This window comes from Aythya fuligula, chromosome 3 (assembly GCF_009819795.1).
Source record: "Aythya fuligula isolate bAytFul2 chromosome 3, bAytFul2.pri, whole genome shotgun sequence".
NCBI lineage: Eukaryota > Metazoa > Chordata > Aves > Anseriformes > Anatidae > Aythya > Aythya fuligula.
The window spans coordinates 117,849,675-117,866,442 of record NC_045561.1 but is presented as its reverse complement, the minus strand read 5'-3'; the positions used below and the strand labels follow the sequence as shown (position 1 = coordinate 117,866,442).

Here is a 16,768-nt window from a genome sequence, read left to right as displayed (position 1 = left end):
CAGCCTGGAGACAGAGGATGGGAAGGGACAGGGCATCCTCCAGCCTGAAAAAAATCCCAGTTGAAAGATGCACAAAGGAGTAAAAAGTGCAGTATGTGTGCCTGCAAACAAAGGACTGTTGCTGTTCCTCTGTGGGTCCTGGGCAGTGGAAAAGCCAGGGCATGGCAGCGGGCTGCACTGATTAGAGGCAGAGCCAGCAATCACTTGGGTAATTCCTTCCTCTCCCTAGGTGACCAAATTCCCTTAGAAATCTCCAAATACCCAACACAAAATAAATATACCCCAGCAGTGCAGCCAAATTACTTGAAATTACTTTTTTTTTTCCCTTTGCCACACTGCTTATACAGGAGGTTGGCTGCCTCAGCCAGCCGAGAGCCACTTGCACTGCTAGGATGACCTTCAGTTTTATCATTCCCATCACTTTGGTTATTTTCCTCGGTTTGCTTTTGGTTTCTGCACACACCTATCAGCCTTACTTTCAGCAGCACCTTCACCCCTCGCTGCTCTGCAGTGACTCAGGGGTTCCCATTGTGGTGCTACAGCCCACAAAACCAGGAGCATCTCTGCCTGCTTCTTGGCAGGCATTTTCATCCCTTGAAAGCTCTCGTGCCTTTGTAGTCAGAGCATCCCTCCGCCTTGCTTTTGAGAAGGCTGCTCCTGTTTTTTTTTTTCTTTTTTACCATCCCCAATCGTCTTTGCAGCTCATTATCCCACCAGTGTTCAGTTTTCCTCCTCCGAAGCACAGGCTGGGCACACCTTACCCACCTCCCTCCTCCCTTCGTGCAGCCAGGCAGTAATTGCTTCGTTATGCTCCACGGTGCAAACTCCTGCAGGGCTGTGGATGCACCAGCTTTTTGGAGCTGTTCCCAGGAGTGCAGACCAGCCTGAGGTGTGGGTACTGCTTCTTGAAGGTGTTTTTGGCCCGTGAGTGCCCGTTTGTGCTGGTTTGGGCACGTTGTGAGGTCCTTACCACCCTGCAGGGCTGCCTCTGCTCCCCGGTGATTGAATGCTCGTTATCTGGAAATTGTTTTCTAAGTTATTTTTACATGCCAGTCACTGATGTAGTAGTCATCGGGGTTTAATAGCAAAATTGCACTATATTGCTGCCATTCAGCGATGACTATCAACTGATACCCTATTTTTAGAGTTTCTCCATTAATCTGCTCTTGTTAGTGTGTAGCATCGATAGCAGGCACAGTAAAACCAAACATTTTGTTGGAACCTATTCCTTTCACGCAGTTACCAAAAAAAAATGACTCTGAAGAAGCACACCGAGCTTGTTTTGACACGCTCCATCTCCTCATAAACCTGCCTCGAATGTCACTGATTACACTCCAGTTTTTAATTGCGTTTTTGTTGAACCCTATACAGGATTTTCTACGATTTTCCTGGGATGGCTGCCAGGTGAGCCAGGCTTTCTCCATTCACCCCGAGCAAACACTTTGCTGTGCCGGGCTTTCTCTGTTATTCCAAGTTCATTACAAATGCTATCAGCAGATCAGGGGCAGCCAGCTTGTGTGTGATGACTACCCGCAAACTACCCCTGGAACAATGCACAGAAATATTTATCCAGCATCTTTGCCTGCTTTATATCACAATGGGCTGGAACAGCAGCTACTGCCTCTGTTTCTGGGGTGCTTTTGCCTTCAAAAGTGGAGCTTATTGTCCCCAGTATTGCTGGGGCCAGAGGCCAGGTGGAGGATGCTCTTGTCCTGCTGTGGTCCTGGGGTGGGTGCTGGGAGCATCCTGACACCGTCAGGGGCAGATAATTGTAAAGATGCTCTGTGGCGGAGCATCCCCAGCTCCCTGCAGCAGCTTTCTAGACTTTAATTACCTGCTCCCTGCTAAATTAAAAAGCACTTCAGGTTGGAAACAGTTTCCTTGTGCTGGCATTTACAGGCAGTGGTAAAATGATCCCCAAAGCATCCCTGTAGCAGTGTGTGACCCCAAGGCAGAAGGCCACCAGGAGCCCAAGGGGGCAATGACAGCAGAGCCTCGGTCCAACCCTATGGGCTGCCTAATGGGGGAGGAAGGGACTGGCTTCAGATCTCAGCATCAGTGGCAGGAATCAACCAGCAGAAGACTGCTCCAAGTCCAAAATATAAAGGGATTAGCCACGGGTTTATGTCCTGCCTGCTGAGAAATGCCCACACCAGCACACCCATGCCGTGTCCTGAGGCAGGGCCACAACCACAGCCCGGCCTTCTGTCCCGGGAGGAGGACAGACAGACAGACACAAATCTTGGCCAGGAGGGAGAGGGGAAGGGAGAAGCAGAGCCCTGGCACAGGCTTTGGAAAGGCGAGCCGTGGTGAATAATTCACGTGCAGCTGATTAGGACGACTTATCAAAGCCCCAGATAAAGGCGCGACACCCGATGCAGGCCCGCTGTGAATAATGGAGGGGCCCGGTGCCAAGCCACGGCTGCGTGGCTATTGCCTTGCCTTTGTCTGCTGCCCCGTGGCCAGCACCACGCAGCTAATTAGCTGGTAAAATAATCCTTCCCTGGCCCTGGTCCCCTGGTCCCAGCTGATTGCTGCTGGCTCCACCGAGGGGCTGTTGGTTTGGGCCTGGTGGCTGTCCTCGGGAGCTGTTCCCCATGGATTTGGGTGCCCAAAAAAGGGGGCAGTGCATTGAGAGAGTTCATGAGGACACCTTAAATGAGGAAAACCTTCCTCTGGTGGCAGTTCCTTCAGTAAAAATGTGTAAAGAACCTCCTGATTCCCATGTTGGCCCAAGGACATTTCCCCCGTGATGCTTATTCTCCGTCTCCAAACCACTCTCCTTGGTCAACATCACCCAATGTCACGTTCTTGGGGACCAAGAAGGTTGAGTGGAAGCAGAATGCCCCATGCCAAGGCACAAAGAGGTATCAGCACCTCCAAAGCCAGCAGGGCAGTGCAGACGCCCCTGCCCCAGCATCTTGTGGGGGTGCAGGTTTAAAATCCTGCACCCGAGAGAAGGACAAATAGGCACAGTTTTATGCATCCATCTCAAAGACATGGGATGCTCCGTGTGATGCCACGCATCATGGAAAGCAGGTGTTGAAGCCAAGCAGCTGTTGCATTGTGAGATGATTTGTAGGAACTCGGTGAGGAACTCCTACAGGAATATGATTAATTTTTGCCCTTTCCCTTCTGGTCCCCCTGGGGAAACTTAAAAAATATCTGCAGGGTGAGTGAAAATTCATGGCATACGATGCCACAGTGCCCTGGGAGGGGGCATGTGCAGGAGGAAGGTGTGTGATGTGGGGTCCCAGATGTGGACTTGAGTGTGTTTGGGCAGGAGAAGACACCGTGAGCCATGTACCAGCAACCTGGGGTGGGGGATAGATGTGTGGGAGAGGCAGAGAGAAGCAAGGAGTAGGTGGAGACATCAGCCAGGGCAGCACAACGTGATGGGAAGACACCAGAGGACACCAAGGACACCAACAGCCACAGAGCAGCATCCCCGAGACAGCAGCTCCTGCCCTGACCCACGGGGACCACCTGGACCAGCTCCTTCTGTGCCCCATGTTCCCCCCATGCCTAGAGCCAGGACATCCCGTAAGGGTGGAGAAAGCTGCACAAAACCCCACACCTTTTCCTCCGAGGAGGTTTGTTTTCCTCCCTGCTGGCTGCATGTCACCATTTTCCTCTCTGGGGTGAGAAGAAGCAGTAACCAGATCTGTCTGAGGGCGATGCCGGGGTGGGCACGCTGATAACACCCCCAGCAGAAAGCTGATCCTCGGAGAGCAGGCGGCAGCTGGCTCCCCTTACCTGGTCAAGAAACAAAAGGACTAATACCGAGGGCTTTTGATACAGCTCGCCAGGATAAAACAGAGCTTCATTTCATCCTTTGTGCTCCAATTCGGATCTCTGCAGGGTTCGTGCCTTTAGTGAGCAGCTGCCCCCAGCAGGACTTGGGGACACCGAGGTGCTCACCGCTTCTGCTCGCCTGCAGACGATGACGTGCTGCAGGATTCGCTGCAGAAGCCTGCAGTGCCAGGACCTTTCTGCTGCCAGAAATGCTGAAATATCACAGCCAGAACCTGCAGCAGCATCGGCGTGGCAGCAGGCTTCCCCCTTGGTGGGCCAGGTCCCGGGGACACCACGAGGTTGCACCCAAGGGGTCTGTGTCCGACCCAGCGGAGCCCCGAGTGCACCCATAAAAATGTGCAGAGAACTGCTCAAAGGCAAAAACAACCCTGCAAATGAAACCGTGTGCCTTTAACCCAGATAAAGTGTTTGCAAAACATTTCATCTGATAGATCAAGAAGGATCTGATAGACCAGAAAAAGGGCCTAAAGCTCTGGAACTGCTTTATTTATTTAATTTTAATTTTAATTTTAGTTTTAATTTTAATTTTAATTTTAATTTTAATTTTAATTTTAATTTTAATTTATTTTATTTTATTTTATTATTTATTTTTATTTTTATTTTAACAGTAAATTAAGTTAGGTCTCTTCAATTCAGAAGGGGAAATAACTTGCTTTAAGTTTTGGTTAGCCCTGAAGTGGTCAGCGAGCTGGGCCTGATCTTTGAAGGTCCCTTCCAAGTGAACCATTTTATGTTATGCTCTGCTATACCAGATATCCATCAGGCTAAACCAGGGAGTTATTCATCACCTGTTCCAGCAGAAAAAATGTGAAGGTTTAAAGGAAGAAATCAAGAAGCAGGCTCAGGATGAAGTGAGCCTTCAGACAGAGCCAGCTGGGCTGTGGAGGGCCCCACAAGGTCTTGCGGATAGCAAAAGTTTACAGGCTCAAAACTGAATTTGGCATCTTCGTGGAATAAAAAACTATGTGAGTTTACTGAACACAAGGATTTTTTCTCTGGGCCAGGAGCCTTAAGGTGGGCATCTTTCATGGACCAGAAGATTGTGCACTGACCAGAAGGGTTTGATGAGCTTCCTGATGTGTTTGGGGTATCAGTATACACTGATTTTCCCTCCTGAGAGCCCAGACTCCCTACCCTTTCCAATCCATGGGCTGTCCTTTTTATTTGTTTTATTATTTTTATTTTATTTTATTTTATTTTATTTTATTTTATTTTATTTTATTTTATTTTATTTTATTTTATTTTATTTTATTTCATTTCATTTCATTTCATTTCATTTCATATTATTTATTTTATTTTAATTTGATTTTTTTCCTTAAATCAGCACTTCCTCTCCATTTTCCATTGCACTTCTTAGGCTGTGGGGTTATTCTCCTCCAAGGAAGCTCCTTACCCAACCTCTGTTCCAGGAGCTACCAAATGGGTTTGTTGGGATCAGTCCCATGAACAGCATCTCCTCGAACATTCCCCTGCACTTGGACGCTGCAGAGCTTGCAGTGACAGCCACTGCCATGCCTTTAGCTACAAAACAGTGCTCATGCCATGCTGAGAGATGCAAAACCTTCCCTCCTGTGGCTTACACGATGTGTGCCCGGAGCTTGAAGCATCCTGAAGAGCCTTTTTCACTGCACAGCCAAAATGTAGCTTCCTCTGTCATCATCCTGCTGCAGCCACGGCTTCCCAAATCGCTCACCTCCTCATCTCCCCTCCGCACCCTGCCTGTGTGGCTGGAAAATTAGCTTACCCCGTGGGTGTGTGCAATCATTCCTGTTTTGTTAATGGCTGGATAACCCGGAGAAATGTAGGACGCCCCAGCTGCTCCACCTCAGCAGCCTCCAGACGTGAAAAGTTGCTTCGGTGAATTAACTTTATTTTTTTATTATTTTTTTTTTCCCAAGCAAACTCTTGCAAAAATCCTCATTAAATATGAATGGCTTTTCATTCACCCTGGAAGACAAGTGAAATAGCATAACGAGTGCCAGCCCTGTCTCGTAGAAACAGATCCTGTCAGGAAAGTCACTGGGGATGCGCTTACAGACCTGGTTGCCAAAGGTGCTGACGCGGATGCACTCAGACTTGGCACGGTGTCTGACTCGGCGGCACACAATATTTTGATTAAGAAATGAAAACCCGGCAAATCTTGTCACGGCGGGTGCTGGGGGTGCCGTGCATGTGCTAAAATCCCAGAAGAGATTGGGGACGGGGACGTGTCCCCAGGCAGAGCTGGGCTCCTCGTGCGGCAGTGCACAACTCCCTGCAGTGGCGAACTGGGGAAGGAGAAGGATGGATGGATGGATGGATGGATGGATGGATGGATGGATGGATGGATGGATGGATGGATGGATGGATGGATGGATGGATGAATATAGAGAGGCTACCTGCATTCCCAAGGCTTTCCCGGGTTCAGAAGCAGAAGGTTCCCAGGTTCCAGGAGCAGAATTTGCCCACGGAAGAAAAATGGTGTCCAAGGGCTGAGCCAGCAGGGAAGGAGGGACAAGCCTTCGTGGGCTGAAGGATGCCTTTGGCAGAACTAGATCAAGCTGCACAGTCTTCAGATTTTTACCTAATAACATCTTGGGCTTCAGTGCTGGAGCCTTTGCTTTGAGGGAGCGAGGATTTCAGTGCTGGCAATGCCTGGCAGGGTTCTACCCAGTCACTGAACTGCTCTGGGCACGGCTCGCAGAGGGATTCATGGAAAGCTGGCACGTGCCATGAGGGCAGAGAGCAAAGAGCAGCACGTGGTGGGATGTGCAGCACTCCCAAACCGCCCCGATCCAGGGCTCCAAGCCCAGAATTGGGCTGGGTTGGTAACAGAAGAGGCTCCAACAGTCTGATAAAATTACGAGTGACCCAGAAAAACTCCCTCTCTCTTTCCATCCGCAGAAATGCCAGGGGAGGGAGCAGGGCACCCGATGAATTATGAAAGGCTCGGAAGTGAAAGGCGGCGCAGACGGGTGCTGAATATTTCATCCCCTCTGGCCGGGCTCTTGCTGGAGACGTGGGCTGGGAGGGGGGCAAGGAAGGGGACCACCACCCCAAGGCATCTTTCTGGCCCTTCCCAGACATGAGCTGGACTGAGCTCTGCTATCAGAGCTGGGGGTGCAGAGTCACAGCACACAAGGAGATGCAAAGACACGCAAAGAAAGTGGTGCAGGGACTCCTGCTTTTCTCCAGCCGCAATTAGGAGCACTCACGGGCAGCTTTTGTGTGCTTTTTGGCTGCAGCTCAGACTGAGGGAGCAGAGAAGTGCTGGAGGTGGGTGTGATGCTCTCCTCCTCTGGGTTTCTCTCGGTCCCAGACAGGAGCAGCACAACAGCAGGGCACAGAAGAGGGAGGTGGCTGCTTCAGATGGGTCTGGGGGCTCAGGAGCCCCTCTGCTCTCTGCTGCAGCCAGGGCAGGAGCTCTCCGAATGGGTTCTGCTGCCCGGGATGTCCCCACTGCCTGCTTTGGGGCAGAGATGTCCCCACTGTCACTCTGGGGTCTCCCCATCCACCACCACGCTCCGGATGGCTTCTGGCTGCATATCACGAGTCCTTGTGATGCTGGGAGGGGGGCTGAGCTCACGTCCTCACCCCCTGCTTGAGAAACCCAACACTCAGATGTGTCAGATGAGATCTGCGGGGCTGCTTCGCTCTTCTCAAGCTGTTCCCCCTGGGGAACGCAGGAGATCTGTGTGTGAAACGCCTCCTGGAGATGTTTGCTCCTTGCTGGCCTCCTGGGCTCTTTCCCCACTCGTCCTGCGATGTGATCTGACAGCGCCAGACCCAAACACGCTCGCAGGCAGAGCTGCAGCCCAAGCACGAGGTTGCTCCGTGCCCTAAAGCCCTGAGCCCTCCTGGGACGGCCACAGCAGCACCGGGGACACCCCCAGGCTGTGCCTGGACCCAAAATGCTGTCGGTTTTAAGACGTGAGACGGGCAGAGCTGGGGTCTCTCGTGGCTGCCCCACAAAGCAGCAGGGAAGCACACGTGTTTTGCCACTGCTATTTAGCAGAAAAAGGCTTTTTTTTTTAGCAGAACCAGGAAATAGAAGCAGCATCCGTGGAAGGATGGATCAGGGGGAGCTGCATCCATGCAAGGTTTCGAGGCTTGGCTGGACAAAGCTCAAAGCCAGCCTCATCCAGAGCTGGTGGTGCTCAGGGAAGGTCCCTTCTGCACAGACCCTTGAAGGAAAAGCTCCATCCTGGTGTGTGATTCCTTAAATTAAGGAAAAAAACAACACCACAAGTGCTTTGTTGCCGGAGAAGCAGCAGCTGTGAGCCCCGGGCTGCAGGGGATCAGATGGGAAGCAGAGGTGCAGGTGGTGAGAGCTGGGCACGGGCACATTCCCCCCCCTTTTTGTAATTCACAACAAGCCAAGGCAGCTTGAAACCACTTCAGAGTGCTCTCCCCAGCTCCGTGGGAAGCAGAAATGCCCACGGCTGAGGAGCTGCAGTCACATTTTGTTTTTATTGCCTTCACCAAGCCGAGGATGCTGGAGGGGATGGTGGAGGCAGCCGGAGCCCAGGGCAGGCTCTCCGGCTGCCCCCAGCTCATTTTGCATTTCCAGCCCTGTTAGTAAGGACTTTTTGAGAGCTCCCCATCCCTCTGGGGGTGTTCCTGCTTACAGACACCTCTGCCACGTGCTCCAGCCCTGCACTTTAGGGCTGTGCAGCATCGCCAAGGGGCTGCATTTCGTGCCAGCGAGTTAAATACTGACAGCTACAAACACGTTCAGGAACACAAACAGCACAGTGAGCAGCCAGCCGAGCCTGGAAACCCTCACAAACAAACCTCCCTGGTAAGAAACCGTACCAAAATAACCTGATTTTAGAGCTTAGGCCACAAAAGGAGCCCTCCAAACTGACTTTGAGCTGACCTCCATCCAGCCAGGAGCAGGGGACAGCCCTCCAGCCCTCCAGCCCCCCAGCACAGCCTTGTTCAACTCTTGTTGAAACCTTTCCAAAGCAACAGAGAGCTGCTTCTCCTACAAAGAGCGAATCTCACTAATTAGCAAACCCTGAAGCCCAGGCTGATACGGCGTTTTTCCCCTGATAAGCTCGTCCCTGGGAAGATGCGGCTCTCGGTGGGAAGCGGTGCTGCATTATTCATGTGTGCAACCACTGGAAACGCTCAGAGAAAAGGTTTTTGTGCTCAACCTGGTGTCTTGGGGGTGCACGGGGAGCTGGGCTGGGGAGGTGCAGGTCCTGCAGGGTGCTCACGGGTGGGTGGGAGCACGGCACACGGGATCCCACTCCTGGAGCATCACGGCACGCTGCAGCGGGGTCCCCTTGCTGCTGCCGCGAGCTGGGTAAGTGGTCGAGCCCCAGAAAGGTCATTTTTCTGTTTTTCTCGGGTAGTTTATTCACATCCCTCCCAGCAGGTCACTTGCTGAGTGGTGTGTAATGGGGTAACTACACGGCACAGCCCATTTTGTGGTCAGACACCCCTGGGGCATCTCCATCCCAGTTCATCTTGGACACAGCATCAGTGCTTGGGCTGTACAGGGGCAGAAATGCCCTTTGAGGTCCACACACAGCACAGGCAGTTCCTCCCTGGTATCACATCTCGATAAATCAGCATCACAGGGATGCCTCAGGGTTCACAAGAAAGCATTTTTAGCAGCAGCTGCTTCCTTGCTGGAGCAGAGCACTGCAGGGACCTTCTTGGTGCACCTTCACTGTCACCTGGGATCGTGGCGCTGGAGGTGCCACATGAGATCAGTGGTGCAAGGCAGCTCCACTTTCACCTTTTCAGGGCTTTTTCTGTGTCGGGAGCCACGTGTTGATTCACAGCTGGCTCTTTCCTCGGGCTGACTCAACCCAGGCTGCGCAGGTCCCTCTGGTGCCGCACCGGCACGCGGAGAACATCAAGCCACAGCTCCTTGACAAGCCATGAGCCAGAGAATAAATAATGGCTTTTATTAGCGAGCGCCAGGCTCCTCTGCTCCCCGTGGCATCCTCTCGGGCTTTTAATTTAATGAGCAGGGCTGCTTTTGGTGCACGGTGCTGCGCTCCTGGCTGCGTGGTGCAAAGAGCTTGGGCAGGAGCCGCAAGGAGCGACGAGGTGCTGGTGTGGTGCTCGGGGAGAAGGATCCACGGTGGCCAGAAGGTGTTTTATGCCCTATATCAGCCTCGGTGTTTGTTGTATCCCTACATCAGCCTCGGTGATCGCAGCAGTATCATAGGATAAAGGATAATATCAAAGGGTCCCAGGATGGTTCGTGCCGGAGTATGAGCTTTCCACGAGTTCTCCGTGCTCAAAGCAGGCTCAGCACCACCTCCAGCAATCAAAATCATCCCGTTTTTCCCTTTCCCATTAAAAATGTTGTCCTGGCGGGTGCTCGCCTGACCTTTCTCTGCTCCGTAGGCTCATCGGCACGTTCCGCATGGTCCTGCAGAAGGTGGTGGAGGAAGGGCACGTGGAGGTGACCGATACGCTCATAGACGACAACAACTCAGCCATCCAGGTGGGTCGCAGCTCCCCTTCCCTTATCCGACCCTGATAGTGCACGAGAAACGTGAAATCCCACTCTTTGTGCCTCTCAGGGGAAATTTGGGATAAGAAATGCCCGGTTTGGGTCTGCGCCCTTCATCCAGAGCCCCCCAGGTCTGGCTGATGCAGCTCATGGGAGCTGTTTGCCATGGAGACTGAGTTTTATGACACACGTGGAAATCCAGCTACTTTTGATCTCCCTGTGTATCAAAATGCCGGTGTTTTGATTTAAAAAAATAAAAATTCAGCCTTTCTGCCTGCTAGACACAACATTTTCCTGCCTCTATAAGCAGGTTCCCAGGCTCAGCACAAGGGAGCTCCATCAGCAGCGACAGGAGGTGACTTCTGGGGGGCAGAGGGAATGAAACTGGTAAAATAAATGGGAAAAAGTCCTAAGGAGGGGCAGGGGAGCAGAGGCAGCACAGCCCCAGGATGCTTTCTGGGGCTTGCTTTGGGCAGAAATGCCACATTCCTTTATTCCCCCTTCGTTTCGGGGATGGTTTAGCCCCAGGTCTAAGCCGGAGCCAGGAGGTGAGGGTGCAAGCTCACTTTTGGGGCTTTCATCAGGATTTCGGTCCCTTCTCCCGTGCAGTCTCCATGGCAACTCCAGGAGAGTCAAAACTCACAAATTTGTCTCCAAACCGCTGCTGCCGGGCTCCGCTCCACCAGGAGGAGGAATTTGGGCTGCAGGAGCCCTGCAAAGAGAATCCAGAGGGCAACGCCTGGGGCATTTTGGTGACAAAACGCTGTTGGAAACCCAAATGTGGCACAGATCCTGCTGAGCAGCAGAGTCAGTGGGGGCTGTAGTGTTGGCAGAAAACCCATTTGGTGCTCCCAGCGGTGGGCATCACCTCTGAGATGTGAAAAAAAATAGGTTTGTTGGAAATGATGCTCTCCTCTTTAGGTGTCTTCTCTCTCACAGGGACCCCCTGTGCTTTGGGACCCCCCTGTGCTTTGGGACCCTGAGTTTTGGGACCCCTGTGTTGCAGGGCTCCAGGTGGGTCCAGTTCAAAAGACCCAAGAGCTGCAAAGCCAGGAGAGGTTTCGTGGTCGTGTAATTTGGCCATCAACAAGGGGCTCTGGGACAGCTCAAAAATTATTGGCAGCTGGCCAGGGAGCAAATAAAATAAAAGATAAAGATAAAAATTAAATTAAAATAAAAAATAATAAAAAATAATAAAATAAAATAAAATAAAATAAAATAAAATAAAATAAAATAAAATAAAATAAAATAAAATAAAAATAAACCATACAAATAAAACCCAATACAAATACAAATCTTTTTAAATGTCCAGTGACAGAGGAGCCAGCAGTCCTTCGATGAACTATTCCACGGGGTAATTTTCTTTGCCATTATAAGTCAGAGTTTCGTTTGCAGTGTGAATTTGGTTTCAGTTTATAGCTACTATTTTCCCTTCAAACAAGCGACAATTTTATTCGGCCCCAAACCAAAATTGTTCATTTTATTGCACCTATCATTTCTAGTTTCTTTTTAAGGATTTTTTTTTAACTTTAAAAAATAGTTTTAAAATAAGTTTTCAAGAGCGAATGTCTCATAGCAGCACTGAAGTGGCTTGAAAATATGAAAAATTACTATTTCAGCGTGGATCTCTCCCTCTCCTCTGTATTTGCTTTTTCAGACCATTTGAAGCAGCTGGGTGGGGGCAGCACAGTGGGGCAAAACATTTTGATTGACTCAAATTTGCCTTTTTCCATGGAAAGAATAAAATCAGTCAAAACCTTCCTCAAAGCTGTGTCCAGCTGGGCTCATTGAATGTCCTGAACTCCCCTTGGCCACATCCTGCATTTTCTGGCCCTTCTCCCTCCCTTGGACACCAGCAGCGGGATATAAAATCGAGGTAGTTTTATATAAATATAAATGTAAATGTAAATGTAAATGTAAATGTAAATGTAAATGTAAATATAAATATAAATATAAATATAAATATAAATATAAATATAAATATAAATATAAATTAGATATAGGTATAGATATAGGCATAGATATAGATATGAATATGAATATGAATATGAATATGAATATGAATATAAATATAAATATAAATATAAATATAAATATAAATATAGGTGGTTCTCCTAAAAATACAGGAAAAGGAAGGTTTTCCATCACATTTTTCCTGCTCAGGGTTTGCTTCTCCAGCAGTCGCTGGCAGCCGATTCCTGATGGATACTAACTGTGGGAAATTGTGTATGCCCCCAAAAAACACCCAAACCATCCTAGAATCATAGAAATCAGAGAATATCCCAAGTTTTAAGGGACCCATAAGGATCGTACTGGGAGGCAGCAGCTCGGCCACCTGATGCGGGGCAGCGCTGATCCTTTTGGGGTCCCTCTGCTGGGGACGTGTCCTCCCTCTTCAGGGCTCCTGCCACCACCTCTCCCATCCCTGGGGTGACAAATTCTGGTGACATGGTGACAAATTCTCCTTTCTGCTAGAAAAAATCCCGTCCTCACGTCTAACACCAGTTGTCTTTGCATTGAGCTACCCAGTAACTTCCTAGTGGAAGGTGAAGAAAGATTTAGGGTTCGGGTTTGGTTTAACCTCTGCGGCAGCTGGTTCCATATTTGCCTTTCCCAAATTCTCTGTTTTTAGCAGAGACACTTTGCTGGCTGCTCCGACCAAAGCAGAGTTTTTGGGACTTTGGCCATCAGGACAAAGTTGGTGGCTCACATCTTCATCCAGGCCTTAAAACCCTGCAGGCCCGCTCCCCAAAATGCCTCAAGCTCTGGACGAGAAGAGGTTTGGGGGACGTAAGGCAGCAGCTCCTCCTGCCTTTGGGATTTTGTGGGCTCCTTGGTGCTGAGCCCATCTCCTCGTGCGTTCCAGACCAGCATCTCCATAGAGATCCGCTACCAGGCCCAGGACGGGACGGTGGGCACGTGGAGCGACAAGGAGTTCCTGGAGACCCCTGGACCCCGCTCGGAGGGGGACAGCAGATCCCCTCTGGAGACCGACAGCCTCCTCCCCGGCCTTCGGCAGAGCTCGGACGTGTCCCCGGGGAAATCCAGCCAGCAGCCTGCCGACAGGAGCTTCAGGAGGTAATGGGGACAGTATGGTGGTGGTTGGGATGCCACCAAAGAGCAGCAGCATCCCCAGCAACCATATGGGGGAATTCCCACCCCATAGCGCTCCTCTTCCTCCTCCCCGGCATCTGTGGGACCCGTACCACAGCTGGAGGTGATGATGGGTGATATGGGGCCTCGTGCTGGTGCCAAAAGGGCCTGGTGCTCCTACAGAGCCCTCCAGCACAGAGCCAAGGCCTCCCACGAGCATTGGGGTTCAGAATATGTGGCAGATGTTTGGGTTATAAATGTGGTTAAATACAGATCTGAGGAGGGTGAGGGGTCTGGCTGCTGGCAAACCCCCTGGTATCGGGTGGGATTGGGGCTGGTTGATGAAGTCTGGGGTCCTGCACCTCGACCCCAGGGCAGGAGGCAGGTCCTGACCCCATACTGGTGAGGATGCTTATGGGGTCTCAGTGCCTTTGACATTTGCCCATGTGCTGGGAGCATTACGAGTGTGAACGTCCCGTGGTGAGGCTGGAGGAGACACCAGGGATGCTGATAAGCCCTGTTTTCTGCTTTGTCCCTCTAAACGTCACCAAACTTAAATGAAATCTCCATCCCAAGCCAGGAAAGGCGAGCTCTTTGGGTTCACTGAGAACCCCTGGATGACAAGGGGACACCTCCAGGCCTCTAAGGGATGTTGTTACCACCTTTCTGTTAGCTTCCAGCTCTTTGGCATCACTTTTGGGCTGGGCTGGGTGCTCTGAACCCCCTCATCCAGCTTTTAGGCAACAGGAGGGCTTTGCAAGTGTCAAACCACTCGCGTATAACAGCACCGGGTTCTCAGGCTGCCAAGCAAATTTTTTTCAGGCAAATTTATGTCATTTGTGTAGTTGTGCTGTCCGTGACAGTCACTCCACCTGCCTGGCTCCCACTCCAGTAGCTCCTGAACCCCGCTGGAAAAACGGAGCCCTCAAAGCCCTGAACTTGCTTAAAATCTCGTGGAAATTGGTAACCAGTAGAGGAGGGAGGAGCAGTGCATGGGGGGCGCAGAGCTGGGTGCTCCGGTCGCTCTGTACCCCCCAGCACCACACAGCCCCTGGCTGAGGGTCGCAGCCCAACCGCTTGCAAGGTGAATCTAGGAATAACCCTAGGAATTGGCCAATTTTAAAAATATATATATATTTACACCAAAAATACTTGCAGCTGTGCCGGCTCCGCAGTCGTGTGCGCTGGCAGTGTTTGCTTTCTGCCTGCATTTAGTGCTTTATTACGGCCATATAAGGGCAAAATTTCTTTTTCCCCATGGTGGGATTGAAGAAATATATTCCCAGTCGCCCGCATCGCTCCTAGGCACTTAATTAACTGTGTGAACCGGGCCGAAACCTGTGGATTTTCAGGCAAATGGGAGGCGCGGGGCTTTGGGGAGGGGTCTTGGGGCACAGCCCTGCTTGCAGAGCCCCCTCGCAGGGTCCCATCCTGCCCCTACAGCTGGAGGTGGCTGAGCTGCCCCCGTGCTGGTGCAGAAGGACTTTTTGAGGCTGGTTTGCACCCAGTGGGTGACCCTTCTTTCCTACCAGGGAGCTGAAATGAATGCAGAGGTTTAGGAACAAGCAGCAGGGACGTGTGCGGGTTGAACACCACCACGGCAAATCCTACTCAGCCCTGATCCTCTCGCTGCATTTCCCCCACAGCTCAGCAGGAGGGAGAGCAGCTCTCAGGGGTCACAGTCTGGCAAAATCCTCTGAAACTTGGCAGCATTTTTTCCTTGATATCCAATGTTTTCCAAAAAAATCTCGTCCGCAGGGCTCACCCGGAGCCAGGCTGCTGCAGCTCCTTCCCTGGGCATCCCAGGAGCAGGCAGTCACCCCAAAATTGCAGGGCGTGCTCTAATCACTGCCCCAAGCAAGATATCATGAGGATAAGTGCATGAGGGTGGCCCCGGGCTTCTCCTGCTGCCTTTGTCCCAAGGAGAAAAGGGGATGGAGAAGATTTGTCCCGCAGCAGGAGCACAGGGGGCTTCGGTCCCATCAATATCAGCCCCAGTACGAACACCAGGGAGGAAAGGGCCTCATTTTTCCCATCTCACCACCCCCCGCAGGATGGAAGAGGACGAGATGTATTACCACAGCGAAGACGAGCTCCTGGGCGAGGGGGACACCCTTAGCCAGGGCTCCCTCAGCACGAGGTAGGGAGGCAGCCAGCACCCACCCGTGCTGGTGGCCATGGGGTGTGCAAGTGCTGCGTTGCTCCTGCCGTGTCCCCGGGGATGTCCCACAAGTGTTGCTGCTGGATTCCCACTTCTCAGTTGCAGGAGAGCTTCAGCAGCATCTTTGGAAAGGATGCTCGGGGGCTGGGATGCAGGAGGAAAGGCTGTGGGGTGCTGCCTCGCCCGAGAGGCCTCTCCTCCTCCACAGATGTCCCCAAAACCTGAGACCAGCCCTGTCCAGAGCAGGGACAAGCTCCCTGTGATGTGTGTTTCTGTTTGCAGTGGTTTTTCTTGCCGTGCAGTGCTGTGGTTTGTCCCCCACCGTGCCCAGAAAGGGTTCGGGGAGGAGATGCAGCGAAGAGAAGCTCAGGTAAAACCCAGGCACCAAGCTGACACCAGGGCCCAGCCCCACAGGGCACATTTGGGATTATTTCCCATCCAAAACCTTTATTTGGATGGGGAAAATGAGGATGGGTGCGATGTGTGCCAGGCAGTTTGTCTTCAAAGGCAGGCAGCGTGCCCTTGCACCTTTAATCTGGCAGAGCAGGGGTACGTGGCTGCAGCTCGTTGGGGACATTATTTTGTTTTTCAGCCAATTCCCTTTCCTGGGAAGGTGCAGGAGGGGAGAACAAACGGGCCTGAAAGGGGAAGAGCAGCAGCAGCAACCAGGAGCACATAAATAGTGCCGTGCTTGCTAGGAATTTGCCAGCTGGGACCAAGGGAGCTGCCTGCAGCTCAGCCCCGCAGGCAAACTCCTCCATCAGGTGCTCCAGGTCCCTCTTCCATCACCAGAAAAACAACTGCAGTTCCCAAAAGATGCTCATGCAAGAGGAACGAGCTTATATTCTGGACAAAAACAGCTTTGTCCCCAAACCCACCGGCCCCTGAGGCTGAATTCCTGCAGCTGGGCACAGGAGCTCGGAGGTGGGTGCGGGTGGATGGGAAGGGGTGGCCAACATCGGGGTTGGCCCCAGGTGCAAAGGAACAACCATTTGCTCCCCAAAAAAGTCCCAGCAGGATTCCTGGTGAGAAAGTGCAGACGCAAAGCCATTTTGCTATTTTTTTTATTATTATTTTTTTTGTTATTTCAGAGGCAGGCTGAACGACAGCAGGAGGCTGTTCTTTGGGAAAAAAATCCTAAAATACAGCCCCCAGACGTGGCTTCTTTATGGCTTGGCCCCTGCCTGATGGATCCCCTGGGAGCCTGGGCTCATCCTCTGCTTGCACACACGGCTGGAGGC

At 51.6% G+C, this 16,768-nt stretch overlaps 1 protein-coding gene across 3 annotated transcripts in view; it reads left to right on the top strand.

Moving 5' to 3' along the window:
* OTOF (otoferlin) overlaps window positions 1-16,768 on the top strand; it is a 61,191-nt gene that overhangs the window by 7,247 nt on the left and 37,176 nt on the right. For all 3 annotated transcript variants that reach the window (XM_032184809.1, XM_032184807.1, XM_032184808.1), the window contains exons 4-5: window positions 10,165-10,264; window positions 13,140-13,351. In XM_032184809.1, the coding sequence (XP_032040700.1) occupies window positions 10,165-10,264; window positions 13,140-13,351 (312 nt within the window). The remainder of the gene's footprint in view (window positions 1-10,164; window positions 10,265-13,139; window positions 13,352-16,768) is intronic.